Source organism: Rhamphochromis sp. 'chilingali', assembly GCF_963969265.1.
Source record: "Rhamphochromis sp. 'chilingali' genome assembly, chromosome: 2".
NCBI classification, from domain to species: Eukaryota; Metazoa; Chordata; class Actinopteri; order Cichliformes; family Cichlidae; genus Rhamphochromis; species Rhamphochromis sp. 'chilingali'.
The window spans coordinates 29,861,137-29,879,083 of record NC_137930.1 but is presented as its reverse complement, the minus strand read 5'-3'; the positions used below and the strand labels follow the sequence as shown (position 1 = coordinate 29,879,083).

The window sequence follows — 17,947 nt, the reverse complement described above, 5'->3', positions numbered from 1 at the left end:
AAAACAGCCATAAGAAACACATTTTTTAGAACCTGATGAATTCTGAGCAGCTGAATCTGCTGTGAAAGTCAACAAGTGTCAGTTTCACGCTTCTGTTTCATAATCGCACAAGAAAAAAAATCCACTAGACAGGAAGCACCCATGATGGTTGGAATACAGTCGACATATGATTTGAAGTCAATTATGTTAAAAGTCCTAAGGTGGTATTTTTCTCTGATTTTTTTTTCTATACATAAAGTATGCAGAGGTTTTGTAGGCCTGTGCCTCAGGCAGCGCGAGCACCATACATGAAGCTGTCACTTTGACACAATGGGCAACAGTTCTCCTTTTGCCTTCATTGTTTTGATCTTGGCCTTAATGGTGTCGTCCATCGCCTGCCGACAGCGGTGGGCGTAGTGTGCCAGCGTCTCCTCCTTCTCATCCCATGGCACCAGTGCGTGAAAAACCTCTGGAGCAGCCAGGCTGAGCTCCGCTATGGCCGCCGTGCGAGAGATTGTGTTGCGGTCCACACCGATGCGGTCAAACGCCACCTTCATGGAGACGCTGCGGCGAAACTCCTGGAGGGCAGCCATGTAGCGTGCTATCACACCCACCACGTTTTTCACTACCAATAAAAACAAAAAAGCAATGTTTAGCACAGCGAGTACTCCGTGACACATTTATCAGAGTGTCTCTATGTGTCCTTACTCCTGACTCGAGTGTTTTCTCCATCCCGGCTCCTCTTGCTCTTCGGGGTCCGATGGCGCTCTAGAGGATGAAGCTCCACTTCCTCAAATGAGTCAAACAGCGTTGGCAAATCAAACCCAGCTGCATCATCAGAGGACGCCATGTGTGAGCTTCCAGGTTCCACCTGAGTGGAACAACGAGGCCACCTCTTCTCTAGAAGAAAGAAAGAGAAGATGAGGACTGAAGATTTTGAGAAACCAACTAACTCTAGTTCAGTGAACGTAATTTTTGTGTAAGGTTACAAACGGCACAGATTCGTGAGCTTACCGGGGCGCAGTTTATCCTGCAGAAACTCACATATGAGTTCAGCTTTCTTCGTGAGTTCATGTTGCAGCAGTTCTTTGTCCTGCTTCAAATTGGAGATCATCTCTGTCATTTGTTGGTTTCGGCTGCGTTCTGCTAATAGTAATGCTCGCAGCTTCTCCAGCTCACTCTCGTCTTCTTCAGCTTTACAGACACACAAAAAAATTACAAACAAAAACAACGTTATGTTTTGTTCCCCTGATGGCATGAAAACATGCGAGCTGGTACCTGTGTTCTTCGTAGTGGTCTCTGTGGCAGAGCTGCATCGCTCAGCCTGCTCTGTGGTCCCTGCTGTGCAGCTGCCTCCTCCTAGTACCTCCGTCTCTGGATCCATCGATCCCTCACACCCCACATGTTGTCCATGCTGGGGCTGACAGCAAGATGAAAGAGCCTTTTTTGGCCACAGTGTTTGTGTGATTTGAGAGTATGTGTTTGGTGCCTGATGAGTTTGTAAAACACAGACTAGGTCTGTCTCTGTGAGCCCAGTGTCATCGTCTTCTGCTGGGGCGGATTCCTGTTTGACCTTCTTTGCAGCGATGGCTCCTCCCTGGGCCCCGCCTCTTTTCCTAGATGGCCGGGGCTCATAGTCGCCATCCTCATCTGTGGCTGATGAATCACATGCAGCAATGTCAAAAAGCCGACCGCTGAACTCCTCGCCCTCTGATGCCGCTTCACTATAGGAGAGGTCACATGATGTTCTCACTGCAATCTGAACATTTAGAAAGAGGTGATGTCCAACTGTACAACCTTATAATCCAGTACATAATTGTCTCTATAGCTTTACTGTACAGTTCATGACAACTGTACAATTCATTTTCATGTAAGTCACCAGTTTACATCAAATTAAGCCTTAAAATTATGCATAACTTGCATGAAATCCATGGACTGTAACTTAAAGATGGCTTGTAACCACATAGCTTCCACGTTCCAAAAACAAAGCCACTGTAAAAGTGATTTAAGAGTGCATTATTTCACCAAAAATCCCACATAAAAGTAAGGCTGCAGGGATTTTCCAGTCTTGTCTGGGTTTAATCATATGTTGACAGACAAAGTATTAAAGGCTCATGAACCCACATGCTGATTATACACTGGCCCTAAGCTCATGTGAATTTGTCAGTAACCCAATTCTTTGCACATTTGCACATCCCCGTGTCATTTCAGACAATACCAGCACCTCACATCTTTACCTCACCTTACTGGTTGGACGACCTCCAGCAAACCTCTCCTGGCCTTGTCTGGTACTGGCTGAGCCGCCACAAGTGTTTGCATTTTCACCAAGGGGCCAGTGGTAGGCGTGTCCAGCCCCACAGCCCCACACAGCAATGGGGACGCTGCCACCGTGCGGACCAGATTCAGCTGTCAGCACATTGCTGTAGGAGCCACGGGTGATGTGCTGCAAGCTGGGGAGGAGGTTACAGATGGTGCCGTGGCTGTGAGCCCAGCGGACGAGTTTATACAAACTGTCCGAGGTGGTTTGAACCAGGCTGGACATCATAGGATGTCTGAAACAGAGAGCGAGAAGACGGTGTTAGAAACACTTTAATATTATTTATTTGTATCTGTTGCTAATATCACTGGCATCATAGATAAAAACTGCTTCCATCAGCTGCCTTTGCTGTTATCTTTCTTTCCTTTGCTGCTGATGCCATAAGTTTTTTTTAATAATTACTCAAGGAAATTCACATTTACAGGCAGTGCAAGTCTTGATTTGATCCATCTTAATTTTCAGCCATGTGTGACCTAAACTGAGTCCTAAGAACAGCTTCTCATATTACAGGCTCATTTATTTTTCAGTTTTTTGTGCTTTTGACTTTCTTCAATTTCAGGGTTTACATTATGCAAAATGTTTCATGTTCTTGTATATAAACTGGCGATTTAAAAAAAAAATCACTGTTTTCACTTTAGCAGACAAAAAAGACGTGCTGATTTTTAATGCATGTTTACCACAAATGACCACATCTAATCTGTTAGTGTTTTCCCCTTTTCTCCTCTTTAAATTATCCTCAAAGAAGACTTGTTGCTTTGCAAGTCCTATCGTGCAACAGCTGGATACTACACCTCGTAGCATGCAGCTGCTGCAATACTCAATCCCCTGATTCAGTTTACCATGGTAAAGATTACAGTCACATATTTATGAAGGCAAAATTTTCCAATTCATAAAAATAAATCTTGTCGGTTACAAGACGCCTAATTGTAGCTAGAGCAAATGAACTGTAAAAACAGAGTGTCCTTCAGTTTCCTGTTAAAAACAAGTTATATTTTATTTAAACTGGCATAAATCATCAATTTATCTTCCTCTCGATCAAATCTGTCCACGGGCAAATCCTAATTTAACAGACACAGGAAAACAAAGCACCTACAGCACATACACATGCCTCATAATTACCTTTAAAAAAGAAATCTAAATTAAACCAGGTCCATGCAGGTTTCACATAATCTGACTGTCCTCATTTATTCCGCAGCTGCCTGCAGTAAGCCAAAGCAACTCTCGGGTCTTATGTGCTGACGCGAAACACGCTTGATTAAAAATAATAATAAAAAATGTCCAGCTTTTGTTTAATTATTATCTTCTTTGTCCAGTAGGTTTAATATCGCCACAGTTGAATGAAAGGGTTGGTTTACTGCCAGCAAGTGGACGGGAGGATGAACTGTGCTCTGCTCTCAGTGGGTGATGAAACAGCGACCTCTAGTGGGCAGAGGGGGCTATTAATAAAGTACTATAATATATATCCTGCACATGCATATTATTTTTATTTTATTTTTGTTTTGATACAATTTAAATTATAAGAGGATGAGAAATAAAATATCCCATTCATCCATATAGATTGTAAGACGTGTTAAAAAAACATTTAATATTTGTTTTGCCGGGTTAAAACATGTTTTTACGTATTTATATATACTTATTTTCTCCCTGACACCCAACTAAAAAGCAGTTTCACAGCAGCATAAGCAGCCAAACAAGTTGTGCTGTCACAAAAAAAATCTTCTCAGATTACAAATCAAGCGAACAGAAACTTTCAGCATGTCAAATTGATGCGAACACATCGTTCCTGCCCGGTGAAGCTGAAACATCCAGGAACTTGATGCAGACTTTACTTTAAAACACAAACAGTATTTTATTTTTAACTTTTTATCAAAGCCCAAATTAACTTTTAACGTTTAAAGTGTGTATTTTTAGCATCCTGAAGAGTGACTAGCGAATTTCTCTAATTAACATAAGGTTAGCCCGAGACCAGTTCAAAGATTACGTGTAATGACGTCATAGCCTATAAAGCAGGTTAACTGGGGCAGTTAATCTAACATACCCCGCTTGATGTGGATTGTTCCGTGTCTGGATAAATGAGTAAATAAAAGCTGGAAGTTTTTTGGTTTTTAAAAGTTATTGGTCCGACTTCAGAGACTTGACTGAACGTGTTCCTGGCTCCACCCTCCGTTAGTCAGCCTGTGTAACTACGTGTTAGTGCTGGTGCCTTTAACTTACAAGCATCTTGGAGAGAGGAGGGGAAAAAAAGAGGACTTTCCCCCCGGCTTTTATCTTAGGGAAAGACGGCTATCCTGCCGTCGCAAGTTTGTTGGCTTTAAACTTGAATAGCCGGTGTCTTTCCGTAAGGGAGAAAAAAGGACAGGTTTTGAATGCGTTTTCGGACTTGGATTAAGTTGTGCATGGAAACTAATGATATTTGAACCCGCGGAAAGGAGAGAGAGGAGGTGGGTGTCGGATACAGGACTACTTTTGCGTGTCCGTCTTATTCTTTTGCGCGTGGATCACAGATACAAGCGTGTTTAATTTGGTCAAAGGTGGAATGGTTTGTTTTTTGTTTTTACCATAAAACTTCCTAAATCTGATTAAAGCTGCACAGATCCTAAAGGTTTAATCGTGCTGGAAGACATAACATTTTCGAGGAAGCTTTGAGAATCAGAACCAGAAATATATATCTATATATAGAGATATAAATATATAAAAATATATTGCAGCAGTATTGAAATTATGGCGCTGAAGGCCAAAGTGTTGTACGATTTCCACTCTGAAAATCCAGGAGAGATCTCCATAGCAGAGAATGAGGTGGTGACTCTGTTTAGCGAGGAGGAGCTGGAGGGTTGGCTGGAGGGGGAGAACAGCAAGGGGGAGGCTGGCCTCTTCCCTGCCTCTTATGTTGAGATCATCAGAGACCACATCACCTCCAACAACAATGGCTTCTCCTTGACCCAAACCAAAGTCCAGACCTCCTACACATCCTCCCAGCCTCACAGAGGATTTGGAGCTGATAGCAGCAGCTTCCACACTAGCCAGGGCAGCGATGATGACTGGGATGACGAGTGGGACGACAGCTCTCCTGTGGCCAATGTCCCTCAGGGTCTCAGCAGCAGCCCTCCTTTGCACCCAGTTGCCTCCTCCCTGCCGGGCCGTGGGAGCTCCCAGCAGCAGCAGGCCAAGAGTTCAGCCACAGTGGGGAGGAACCTGAACAGGTTCTCCACCTTCGTCAAGTCCGGAGGGGAGGCCTTCCTGCTAGGGGAGGCGTCAGCTTTTGTGAAAGATGGAGACAGGATCTGTGTGGTGATGGGGAAGCATGGACCCGAGTGGCAGGAGGACCCTTATCCGTTCACGTGCACCATTGACGACCCCACCAAGCAAACAAAGTTCAAAGGGATGAAGAGCTACATGTCATATGGCCTTACTCCAACGCACACCAATGTCCAAGTCAACCGCAGGTATGTATCGTCTTCCCTTTTCTCCACTTTTCTGATTTTTACTGCGGTTTACGAAATGTTAAAAACAGAGCTGTGGATATTTGCCATCTGGAGCCTTCTCTTGTTTCCTCTCTGAGGTTCCCTCAACAGCTTTCACATTGTTTCCATGTCCATGTGTCTGTCAGTTGAACTACACTCGAATTCCCTCAGGGCTTGTTGGGAAAAGATTCCTGCACTTCGCCTCCATTTATCTTTTTCACTCTGTCTCACTACATGCTCCTGGCATTACCTTACCTCACTTATTCAACCAGTCCCAATTTCTCTTCTCTCCACTCCTTCCTGCAGGTATAAACACTTTGACTGGCTCTACGGTCGGCTCGTGGAGCGCTTCCCTGTCATCTCAGTGCCCCACCTGCCAGAGAAGCAGGCCACGGGCCGCTTCGAGGAGGACTTCCTCTCCAAGAGGAGGAAGGGTCTGATCTGGTGGATGAACCACATGACAAGCCATCCTGTGCTGGCGCACTGTGACGTTTTCCAGCATTTCCTGACTTGTGGGGCGGATGAGAAGGCATGGAAGCAGGGAAAGAGGAAGGCAGAGAGGGACGAGCTGGTCGGGGCCAATTTCTTCCTCACAATCAGGTAGGAGTCTGAGAATTGGTCTTTATTAAGATGCACATAGCATTTTGGGAAATGACAAAGTTTTTTGTCAGGTTCTTTTTAATAGTGTTAAGTTTAGCTGAAAGATATTTGACCTTGTATAGGGAACTAATATTATAAACTACGTTCTTTGCTCTGTTTTAACAACTTGGAGTTGAAGGCCTTTAAAAATAGGGTGTGCCAGATAGTGAGCAAAAGATAAGCAGTAGAAAAAGATTTAAAATGACAATCTTCCCCTTTCTTTTTTCCGTCAGCCCCCCATCTGTACCTCTGGACCTGCAGGAAGTCGAGAGCAAGATTGAAGGCTTCAAAACATTCACCAAGAAGATGGACGAGAACATCATAGTTGTGAACACCAGCATCAACGAGTTCGGCCGCAAACAAATATCGGGGTTCAAAAAGGAGTACCAGAAGGTCGGACAGTCCTTCAAACTCCTGGCCCAGGCTTTCGAGCTGGACCAGCAGGTCTTCTCAGTGGGCTTGAACAAGGCCATTTCCTACACGGGGGAGTCTTACGAGGCAATAGGAGAGTATTTTGCTGATCAGCCGCGGCAGGACCTGGACCTCATTTCCGACCTGCTGGACATCTACAAAGGACACCTGGCCAACTTCCCTGACATCATCCATGTGCAGAAAGGTGGGAGAGTGTCTTTGTCTTCATGTTGGTAAAAAAAATTCAGCTCTGCAGTCTTAGAGCACAAATGCAAAGGAAAGACGTTGAGCACATTTTTATGCAGGGCTAACGTTTTAATACTGCCTAAACATGTTAAAATACTTTCTTGGGAAAATAAATTCTAATTAGTAACAAACCAATTATGAAAAATCAAAAAACAAACAAACTTAGAGGAAAGAAAACAGACTCGGCACCAAGTATGTAGGGAAGCTTTTAACTGCCGTTTAAAGAAAAAAATTTAAACGAATTATATGCGTCTAAATGCTTCTAGCATGTCTGTTAATCATGCAGACATACAAAGACCCAGATTCTGACTGTATCCCAACCAAGAGAAACATCTGTTTTCATTTAGTGAAGAGCAGTGTCAATCTGCGTCGAAAACTGAAACCCGTGGTCCATTGTAACACTCGGGGTACTGTGCGAGGGCCTGTATTTGCTCATTTTGAAAACACACACACACTTACAAAGCAGGAGTTGGCTTATTAGTTCCCTGCAGGTTGGGAGGAGGGAGTTCCTCCTGGCACGCAGAGTCCAGACGTTTGCCAGACCGAGAGACACTGTTTCTATAGTCTGCTGAACTCTGTTCTCCAGATACAATCCCAGCTCCCAACTGTGGAACGAGCCTGAATTGCAATAGTCCGTGTGACTGACAGGGCTTCACCTCCTTTCCTGTTGACAAATAACAAACACATTGTTTTATGCCTCGCAAAGCCCATTTACTTACTAACGCACTGTTTTTTTCCTGTTAAGTTTTTCATGCCAAAGTTTCTCTCCACAGAGCATCATTGGTTCGGGGTATTTTGTATAAAATGGGACGCCAAATAAAAACCAGTTAAACCAGTAAAACACATTTTACTTAAATTATAACCAAATTGATTAATATCTCGGAAAGATAGTCAACGTAATTTAAACATTTCAGGTGATCTCCCACAAAGTAGTGACATAATTCTGGGGCACCGGCGTGGGTTTCATCACTGAAAACACTGACTGGCAACATTTTTTTGTCCTTTTCATACAAAGAGTTGATTCTGTTTATTCATGGTCGGTAGTGACCGTGACCGCCCACTTTTTTTAAGACCTCCACTTCCAGTAGTGAATTTCTCATTCATTTTGTCCACTGATGTTTCAGAAAATTATTACATTTTATATACATTTAAGCCTTCAAGTGAGCCAGCCAGCTACAAGCCAGATCATAACCATGAAATCATTTGATTTGGATCAAAAATATAAAGCAAAATGAAAGTCTACTCAAGTTTCTTCAGTGTTGTGCTCACTAATTGAGCTGATGTGTAAGGGTTTAAACATTTCAGTGGTAACAGAAACCTCTATGCTTTTCCTACCCTTGATGTCAGTAACACGGTATATCCTCTTCTAGTTTTCAGCTAGATTCTATCCTGCTGTAAACTAAATTATAACCCTAATTATAACACATCCAAAGAAAATGACTAACACAACTATAAAATAGACCCAGCATGCAGAAGAATTTGTAAGCCTTTACAATAAGCACTCTCAGACTTTTGTAATCATCTCTGCTGGTGTTAGAAAAGGTCAGTATCCGGTGAGTAACATCCTTCAACCATTGACCATACTGCAGAGTCGACATTGCTGCTGGGGTTGTGAAATAACTTAGATTCGCATAAGATGACTGGCTTAGTTCACGAGGCATCTGATTTGATAAAGAAATAGGCAAGAAGGAAAACAGGACTCTAGCGGGTTTGCGTTTCCAGACGCATCAGGCTTCATTTTTTTCTCAGCAGCAGCAGCAGCTCCACATTCCCCTAATTTCTATCAGTCTCATATTGTCTCATATACACTTTCTCCAGTAATGGCTAAATTAGAAAACATATAAAATGGCAGCTGTAACACCTCATGTTTGACTGCTTTGTTGAACTACATATGTCACTTACGGTGACAGTCATCTATGCCAGCTCAGTCTTTTAAGTCCAAAGGCTACATCTGATTTGAATGAGTGGGAATTCCTGGGCCTCTTGTACTCTGTTGCCCCGGGACTACAGGAATCCAAAATGGAGCGGTCTCAGGATTACATTCCCCTCCTCCTCTTTTTTTGTTCCCCCCTTTTCCTCTTTCCTCCTGTTGGTTAAAGAAAAATAGGAAGAAGAAGAAGAAGAAGAGGGGAGGTGAATGTATGAGGGGGTACGGAGAGTTACAGAGCTTTACAAGATTTCCTACCAGCATAACAGTACAAGAGTTCAAATTATAGCTCAGTAATCCCCTTGGCGGGGAGGAGAGCAAAGTCCGAGTTTTTTTTTTGCTTCACTGTGGTGGCAAACTTATGCTTCTGATCTTCGTGAGATAGAGAGAAGGAGAAACTAGGTCAGCACGTTCAAGATCAGCTTCCTCGCAATTTCCTCCACATTCATGTGAGTTAGTCCTTAACTCTGAGATCCCTCTTTGTTGGTCCTGTCTGTCTGGACTGTACAGCCTCCCCCCCAAAGCTTGAGTCACTCTAAACACTGTGAGTCATAAGTGGGTGATGGGTGTCTTCAAAGAAACCTGGCAAAGGTTTGCAACAATCAGCACATTTCTGCAGGTTTCTCAACATGTCCTGATTTTATGTGATCCAGTTACGACCTCGTGAATTTTGTATTGCACAAGTTCCTTTTGTAGAATTGTGTTTTAATTATTTGTGTAGAAGTTCTAAAAATATTCCAGACTTCCTTGATTTGACTATTGAGTTTGACTTCCTCTTTCCTGTGTAGCCACCCTGATGTCATCAACTGCTTTGCGGACAATTATTTTGAAGTCTCAATTTTCTAATTTTGGCAAAAAAAAACCAACTAAGTGTTGTCTCAGGGGGAAAACTGAACTCCTATGAGTGTCTTTTTTTTTTTTATCTGAGCACAAAAAACTCGAGTCAACCCTAACAAGCTAAAGAGAGCACAACCATATAGCAAGCTGTGAAGATGAATGGTTCTGTTGTTATCATCAAGTCCTGAAAATTGGTCAATGGGGGTGTAAAAGTGTATTTTTTATAATGGGGATTTTATGTTGAAAAATAAAATCAAGTGGCGGTATAACCTTAACCATATAAATTTTGTCCAATCAGAAGCCTAGGGGGCAAAAAGTTGCTAGGCAAAAAAAGGAGGAAAAAGAAAGCACTGTGCAGGAGTCCTCCTGTTCTTTCCATTCATAATAAAGTCTTTGAGTTATCCAGTGGCTGCTTTAAAAAATGTCCTTGTTGTATTTTTCATTTCACAATGTGCCAAGTGTTTTCAGTTTGTGAAAGGTCTGGACTGCAGGAAGGCCAGTTGAGTGCTCTTCTAATGCAAAGCAATATTGCTGTAATGCATGGACAGTATGTAGTTTAGCATTGGCTTGCTGATATATGCAAGGCCTACCTTGAAAAAGACTGCATTGTGTGGATAGGAGCACATGTTGCTCTAAAGCTGTATATACCTTTCAGCATTAATGCTGCTTTTCCAGATGTGAATGCTGCCAGTTCCACACACGCTAATTCATCCTCCATACCATCAGAGATGCAGGCTTTTTAAATGAACATTAATAAGAAGCGTCCAGAGAAGATGGCAGCGTTTTTGGATTATACTCGAATAAAGTTTTAACCTGTCTAGTTTCAAGATCATTTCTTGAAGTGTCCTGAGCCCATGTGGTGATTTACATGACAATGCCATGGTCTCAGATTGTCTCATCCAATGTTTGTGAGTTTTTACTTTTAAATTTTGCACATTTAAACTTTGCATTTGGTTATTGTTTAAACTGTTTAATGTATTCTCTCCCTTAGTGTATTTACCCATTTTATTAGTTCTTAGTTGCTTTAGAGTAATTTTTTTCCCTCAGTGCTCCATCTTTTTGTGTCAAGTCTCCCGTACGTTCATTCATATTTTCCACGTTTAGATATCTCACTTCCTGCTTTATTTTGAAAGTTAGTTTTTTTCCTTGTGCTTTGCTTTTAGTTCCCTTGTCTTGGCTCTGCAATTTAGTTCAGATGTCTTCTTCTCCCCAGCTGTCTGCACTTCCTCTAATCACCCTTCTGTTTATGTATAGTTTCTGTCTCCACTTGTCCTTTGTCAGAGTGTCTGTTCCCCTTGGCCCAGTGTGTTTCTTAGTATTTTTTTTTTTTTTTAATGTTTTTAAATCCCCCCCCAAAAGTGCTCACGACAGACCGGTTACTCTCACTGAACCTGGTTCTGCCTGAGTTGAGGTTTTTCCTGTTAAAAGGGAGCTTTTCCTTCCCTTTGTCACCAAAGCGCTTGATCAGCACGGGGTCATCTGATTGTTGGGATTGTTAGACAGACAGAGAGGCCTGTTTAAAACTGGCGACGATGTTGGCGTCAGACTCTGGGCCACGAGAGTTCGTGTTGGATGTAGTACTTCATTCTCACGCCTGTCTTTCTAGACAGAGGAACAAAATTGCAGATATTAAGAATAACAAATGTATTGCAACAGTATTTTTGCCTGCACCTACCATTACAGGAAATTGTCTCATGAAAAAAACATTGCACATTATGATGTCAAAAAGAACATCATACCATTAATGTGGCTTGCCTTTAAGGGCATACCACATCAATGGTATGCCCTTAATGTGTCTCTGGAGGCTCCATTTTTAGTGATCTGATAAATGGAGATAACAGTTTACACGTAGGCTAAAAGCTAAAAGCTAAAAACCCAAAAATATCTGTGTATGTGTTGCCACAACCTTTAGTGACTGTAACTTCAAGTGTGCAAACTTAGATTGTTATCTTATCAGCTATCTGTCGCTGAAGTGTTCTTGTTTATCTGTGTAAAGAAAGGAAACCTGTTTTTGAGGTAATGTATTTTAAGATAGATGAATATCAAAGCAGAGTGGCATGGTAGTTATCACTGTTGCCGCACAGCAAGAAGGTTCTGAGTTCAATTCCACCATCAGGCCGGTGTGGAGTTTGCATGTTCTCCCTGTGTTTGCGTGGGTTTCTCCCACAGTCCAAAGACATGCAGTTAGTGAGGATTACCCACAGGTGTGAGTGTGAATGGTTGTTTGTCTCTGTGCGTTAGCCTTGCGACACACTGGCGACCTGTCCAGGGTGTACCTTGCCTCTCGCCCTATGATAGCTGGGATAGGCTCCCGCGACCCTGTAAAGGATAAGCAGAAGCGAATGGATAGCTGTAGAATATTATTTCTGAAATAAATGTGTCAGGGTTTTATTTCCAGTGTTGTCATGATCACAGAATATTTTTGAATAAGTTTTTTTTTTTTTATTGTGAAAAATCCGAAAGTTTTTTTTTTTAACTTTTGAACTCTCCGATGTATTTTCCCAGGTGCGCTGACCAAGGTGAAAGACTGCCCAAAGAAGGAAGGTGAGCTGCATGACCGCTGCAACATCATTTCTTTCGCCACGCTGGCAGAAATCCAGCACTTCCACCGCACACGTGTACGGGACTTCCGCTCACAGATGCAGTACCACCTACGCCAGCAGATCAGCTTCTTCCAGAAGATCACGGCCAAGCTTGAGGACGCACTGCAGATATATGACGATGACCAGTAGCACAAGAGTGAGACAAGGAAGAGAACAGACTACAAAGGCTTCAAAGAAATGGGTTGTGGTGGTGGTGTCATCCTCTCATAATCGAGAGCATCTTATTGTCCTTTAAAAGAAAAATCTTTTTTGTGATGATCCCTCGCTGTCTAGTTGGAGCATTGGAAGAAAAATACAGGCCATTTGACAACTTCTTGTATTATCTGAAGCTCTGATGAATGTACCATTAACAAGGATTTTGCTGACGCTCCAGACACATGTTGCAACTCAGCAGGATTGCAGCAGATATTTAAAACAGCTGCTCTCAGTATGACTGGAGCTGCGTTTGAGTCACAGTTTCAGGGTCACGTGACCGTCTCCACTGCCTCTTCATGGGAGCACTCGGTCGGGAAAGAACAATCAACAACAGCCCAAACAAAGACTGGAAAACTAACTAAATCGCTTGAACTGGATGTTTTAGCGCCTGAAAGATATAAATGTACTGATTTGTTTTAACTTGAATGACCTGCTCAGTATTGTTTTAACAAGACAGCGTATGAAAGGGAAGAGGGCACTGTCTACTTTCCAGAATCGGTTTCAAGTCTGGATTTCCATCACAGCTTGAAATCTGAGCTACCTGTGATGTCTGACTTCTTTCACATCACCCTCACCTTGTTTGCATTTGAAACTTTTTGTGGTTGAACATTTTCTCTTAAATGTTTTAATGGTGAAGCGGTACCGCAGTAATCTTAACTTCCAGATGTTTTATGAAAACCTAATGCTACATCTGTCTCTCACCCAATTCAGGGTAAGGTTAAAAGCTCTTTCGAATGCCAGCTATTTCTGGCATGGAAACAGTAAACCGAGAGCATGCAGGCAGTGATTGTGATTATAGCATATTTTACATGCTTTAGAGTGAAAGCTTTTTGTTTGAGAAACATGGCAGTCCTTGTGAAACTGATCAACTTGTACATCTCAGACATGCATCACTAACAGACCAATTCTTTTAATGCTATTTGGGGTTGGCATTGTTCAAATACTAGACATAACAGCTTTTCAACTCCCTTCTAACACGCCACCAAAATATGATCACAATGCCTCACGTGTACTGATATAATGAGCCCGATTCACCCAGAAGCTCCTTGGATTTAATCAGCATTGAGTTGCAGGCTGAGCTCTCTGAGAGATAGTTAGGATTTGTTTAATATTACTTATATTTTCCTTAAAAATGCAGAAAACTCAGAGATACAGTTCAGTGGAGTTGGTTACAGGGGTTTAAAGTATCAGCCACTGTAAGTCTGAGTTGTGGTATCAGGTGTGACTTCATTCCTTTCCTGTGATTTCACTTTACAAAGTTTATAATGGGACAAACCACCATCCTGGTTGTTTTTTAGCTGTTCACTTGGATCGCTAGCAAAAGTGAAAGTGATATACTTTCAATATAACATGATGGGAGAAAATAAAAAAATAAATAAAAGCAGAATTTATTTCAGTTCAGACTCTGTATTGTTGATCATTGGCATTTTTGCACAATATAGGCCCATTTTCTGCATATTTTAGGGTGTTTGTTTTGATGAATATTAATATATTTGTGATGATCACACACTATTCGGACAAAAGGTATTGTGCCACACTTCTTAATCTTTCATCTTTTTAGTGCCAAGGGTGTATAGAATCAGTTACCTAGCAGTTCAGCATGCCTTTGCAGTCATTTGTGAAAGAATAAGCTCACTGAATTCAAGTGCTGTAATAACACGCCACACTTTCAAAAAAATATATCCATAATCAGCTGTACCCGCTGAAAAAAAATGACGGTTGAAAATCAGAGAAAAGCCTATGAAACATCCAGAGTTGTCATTGTAGATGCGCTTAGTCAGTGTTATTATTCTTGTGTTAAACTTTCAGTTCAGTTTCAATTATATAGTCCCAAATCACAACACCAGTCACCTCAAGGCACTTTATATTGTAAAGTTAGGACCCTACAGTAATACAGAGAAAACCCAAACAACCAAATGACCCCCTATGAGCGAGCACCTGGCGACCCTGGCAAGGGAAAACTCCCTTTCAACAGGAAGAAACCTCTGACAGAACCCGGCTCAGAGAGAGGCAGCCATCTGCTGCAGACGGTTGGGGGTGGTCACACATTTTAAACCCTTTATCAGGTAAGAAACAATGTTTGGTGACTTCACTGGACATAAATTAGCCTAGTTTCCCCTTCTCCAGGAGGCCATAGAACCACTTGGATGTTTCCCACCACCCACCTTACCATATGGTAATTTATGTGGCTGCTTCACTGACCTTGATTTGGACCATGAAAATTACAAATGTGGAAACGTTATCAAAAAATAAAAAACTTGCAATATAGACCAACTTGAATTTCCAAACATTTCAATGAGTGACCTATAAAGGGTTATGCAAGGGTTGACGTACAGTGGGGCAAAAAAGTATTTAGTCAGCCACCGATTGTGCAAGTTCCCCCACTTAAAATGATGACAGAGGTCAGTAATTTGCACCAGAGGTACACTTCAACTGTGAGAGACAGAATGTGAAAAAAAAATCCATGAATTCACATGGTAGGATTTGTAAAAAATTTATTCGTAAATCAGGGTGGAAAATAAGTATTTGGTCACCTCAAACAAGGAAAATCTCTGGCTCTCACAGACCTGTAACGTCTTCTGTAAGAAGCTTTTCTGTCCCCCACTCGTTACCTGTATGAATGGCACCTGTTTGAACTCATCATCTGTATAAAAGACACCTGTCCACAGCCTCAAACAGTCAGACTCCAAACTCCGCCATGGCCAAGACCAAAGAGCTTTCGAAGGACACCAGGAAAAGTATTGTAGACCTGCACCAGACTGGGAAGAGTGAATCTACAATAGGCAAGCAGCTTGGTGTGAAAAAATCAACTGTGGGAGCAATCATCAGAAAATGGAAGACATACAAGACCACTGATAATCTCCCTCGATCTGAGGCTCCACGCAAGATCTCATCCCGTGGGGTCAAAATGATCATGAGAACGGTGAGCAAAGATCCCAGAACCACACGGGGGGACCTGGTGAATGACCTGCAGAGAGCTGGGACCAAAGTAACAAAGGTCACCATCAGTAACACACTACAACGGCAGGGAATCAAATCCCGCAGTGCCAGACGTGTTCCGCTGCTGAAGCCAGTGCATGTCCAGGCCCGTCTGAAGTTTGCCAGAGAGCACATGGATGATACAGCAGAGGATTGGGAGAATGTCATGTGGTCAGATGAAACCAAAGTAGAACTTTTTGGTATAAACTCAGCTCGTCGTGTTTGGAGGAAGAAGAATACTGAGTTGCATCCCAAGAACACCATACCTACTGTGAAGCATGGGGGTGGAAACATCATGCTATGGGGCTGTTTTTCTGCCAAGGGGACAGGACGACTGATCCGTGTTAAGGACAGAATGAATGGGGCCATGTATCGTGAGATTTTGAGCCAAAACCTCCTTCCATCAGTGAGAACTTTGAAGATGAAACGAGGCTGGGTCTTCCAACATGACAATGATCCAAAACACACCGCCCGGGCAACAAAGGAGTGGCTCCGTAAGAAGCATTTGAAAGTCCTGGAGTGGCCTAGCCAGTCTCCAGACCTCAACCCCATAGAAAATCTGTGGCGGGAGTTGAAAGTCCGTGTTGCTCGGCGACAGCCCCAAAACATCACTGCTCTCGAGAAGATCTGCATGGAGGAATGGGCCAAAATACCAGCTACTGTGTGTGCAAACCTGGTAAAGACCTATAGTAAACGTTTGACCTCTGTTATTGCCAACAAAGGTTATGTTACAAAGTATTGAGTTGTATTTTTGTTATTGACCAAATACTTATTTTCCACCCTGATTTACGAATAAATTCTTTACAAATCCTACCATGTGGATTCATGGATTTTTTTTTCACATTCTGTCTCTCACAGTTGAAGTGTACCTCTGGTGCAAATTACTGACCTCTGTCATCATTTTAGGTGGGGGAACTTGCACAATCGGTGGCTGACTAAATACTTTTTTGCCCCACTGTAAGTTCAAATGATGTAAAGTTCATTATCAGAGGGTGAACATGAGGCTCTGCCCAAACTGATTTCCACGTGACCTCTGAATTGGAACAATGCAGGCTTGTTTATGCAGACACTACTGTATGGTTACCCACTACCTGTGATTCTTTGAATCAGGCTACCAAATGGTGTAACTTAAACAACTTCTCATCCATGTTTTCTACAGCTGTCCATGTTCCTTTATCTGAAAGCCCGTGTAGCGTTCAGTTACACCAACATAGTGACTTCAGTATCAAAATTCAAATACAGTTAGAACAGAAAAAGCCAGAAAAGTACAGTCCACATTAACATTAAAACAGTAATCTATTACTTTACGTATTTACTCCCTGAAAAACTTTAGCTGCACTTCTCTTTGCACTTTTGCTTTAATCACCGAAGATACATTAAGACAGAGTTAACCAGAGGGTTAACATGCACATCACTGCATATCCACACTAATGACTGTGCTAAGGAGGGGACATATGTTGGCACTTTACTGTCACATTCTTGCCCGTTCATGGAACAGGTTCATACTAAATATCTCCTCCCATCAGAAGTATGTTTCTTTATGCACGTTACCTGACAGCTGTTGCACAAACAGGCATGAAAGAGCATGTTTGATTTGGTTTTTGTTTCTGTTCACTGATTATGCAAGACAAAAAAAAACAACAACACAATTGGCATAATTGCTTGATGAGTGCACTGAATTTACCAAATCTAATGTGATTAGAGTGATGTTACCCTTCCTAGAGAAAAGTCTCTCATCTCTTGTTTTCTCTGGTGAAGGGACCACTTCACTCCTTGCTATCTGACACCAGAGTTCAAAGACTGCAGATCAGGTTACTCCAACTGCAGGCCCTTCATTATTTAGACTGTCCTCTTTCTCCCCTCCACTCAGTCTTGATTTTACTTTGAAATTGTGCTTTGTTCAGAATGCGTTCAGACTTACCTGCAAAAGAAACAAACAAAAAAAACAAGACCTTTCTGGGGTACTGCTCTCTAAACGCTGCCTGATTCATTGAGTTTTAAAGGTCAGAGATGAGGGTTGTGGAGCGGTAATACAAAAAATTTGACTCACCCCAGATGTTATGCATGTGACCAGATTAAGAATCTACGTGGAATTCTACAGTGCAATGCATTCAGAATTTTTGGTGTATGTTATGGTGTTAACGCTTGTCACGTGCATGCCTGGCCACAGATATACATGTAGAGAAACAAGTTTTCTGCACTCATTCATGTTGTGTAATATCTTCTGTTGTCCAATTTTGGTGAGCCTCTGTGAATTGTCACCTCAGCTTCCTGTTTGTAACTGATGGGAGTGGCACCCAGTGTGGTCTTCTGCTGCTGCTGCCCATCTGCTCTTCAGAAATGCTTATCTGCA

General features: G+C 42.3%; 2 protein-coding genes across 5 annotated transcripts; one reads left to right on the top strand and one right to left on the bottom strand.

Annotated features, from left to right (window-relative positions):
* Positions 1–23: 23 nt before the first annotated feature.
* kiaa1958 (KIAA1958 ortholog) lies at positions 24–4,459 on the bottom strand. 4 transcript variants are annotated; one of them, XM_080862010.1, is made up of 6 exons: positions 3,416–3,595; positions 2,222–2,531; positions 1,258–1,738; positions 994–1,173; positions 688–879; positions 31–604 (listed from the first exon to the last, which is right to left on the bottom strand). In XM_080862010.1, exons 2-6 carry the CDS (start codon positions 2,522–2,524, stop codon positions 297–299), a joined length of 1,464 nt encoding a protein of 487 aa, XP_080718136.1. In that variant the 5' UTR covers positions 2,525–2,531; positions 3,416–3,595; the 3' UTR covers positions 31–296. The 4 variants fall into 4 exon arrangements, with proteins under 4 accessions (XP_080718137.1, XP_080718135.1, XP_080718134.1 ...); XM_080862009.1 differs by lacking the exon at positions 3,416–3,595 and adding an exon at positions 4,335–4,459 and having other exon boundaries at positions 27–604; positions 994–1,738; XM_080862008.1 differs by having other exon boundaries at positions 28–604; positions 994–1,738.
* A 53-nt stretch (positions 4,460–4,512) lies between these two features.
* On the top strand, positions 4,513–13,997 carry LOC308383842 (sorting nexin-18-like). The gene is made up of 4 exons (XM_080862000.1): positions 4,513–5,739; positions 6,064–6,357; positions 6,630–7,012; positions 12,323–13,997. The coding sequence occupies exons 1-4, from the start codon at positions 5,018–5,020 to the stop codon at positions 12,547–12,549; spliced, it is 1,626 nt and encodes a 541-aa protein (XP_080718126.1). The 5' UTR covers positions 4,513–5,017; the 3' UTR covers positions 12,550–13,997.
* The last annotated feature ends 3,950 nt before the right edge of the window (positions 13,998–17,947 follow it).

What these genes read in the sequence shown, in the direction of transcription:
- kiaa1958 (XM_080862009.1), bottom strand. Translation starts at nt 2,524, where the DNA reads ATGATGTCCAGCCTGGTTCAAACCACCTCGGACAGTTTGTATAAACTC. An exon ending in GCAGGATAAACTGCGCCCCG is followed by an intron (nt 880 to 993) that starts GTAAGCTCACGA and finishes TCTTTCTTCTAG; the next exon opens with AGAAGAGGTGGCCTCGTTGT. An exon ending in AGAAAACACTCGAGTCAGGA is followed by an intron (nt 605 to 687) that starts GTAAGGACACAT and finishes TTTTATTGGTAG; the next exon opens with TGAAAAACGTGGTGGGTGTG.
- LOC308383842 (XM_080862000.1), top strand. Translation starts at nt 5,018, where the DNA reads ATGGCGCTGAAGGCCAAAGTGTTGTACGATTTCCACTCTGAAAATCCA. An exon ending in AATGTCCAAGTCAACCGCAG is followed by an intron (nt 5,740 to 6,063) that starts GTATGTATCGTC and finishes TCCTTCCTGCAG; the next exon opens with GTATAAACACTTTGACTGGC. An exon ending in CATCATCCATGTGCAGAAAG is followed by an intron (nt 7,013 to 12,322) that starts GTGGGAGAGTGT and finishes GTATTTTCCCAG; the next exon opens with GTGCGCTGACCAAGGTGAAA.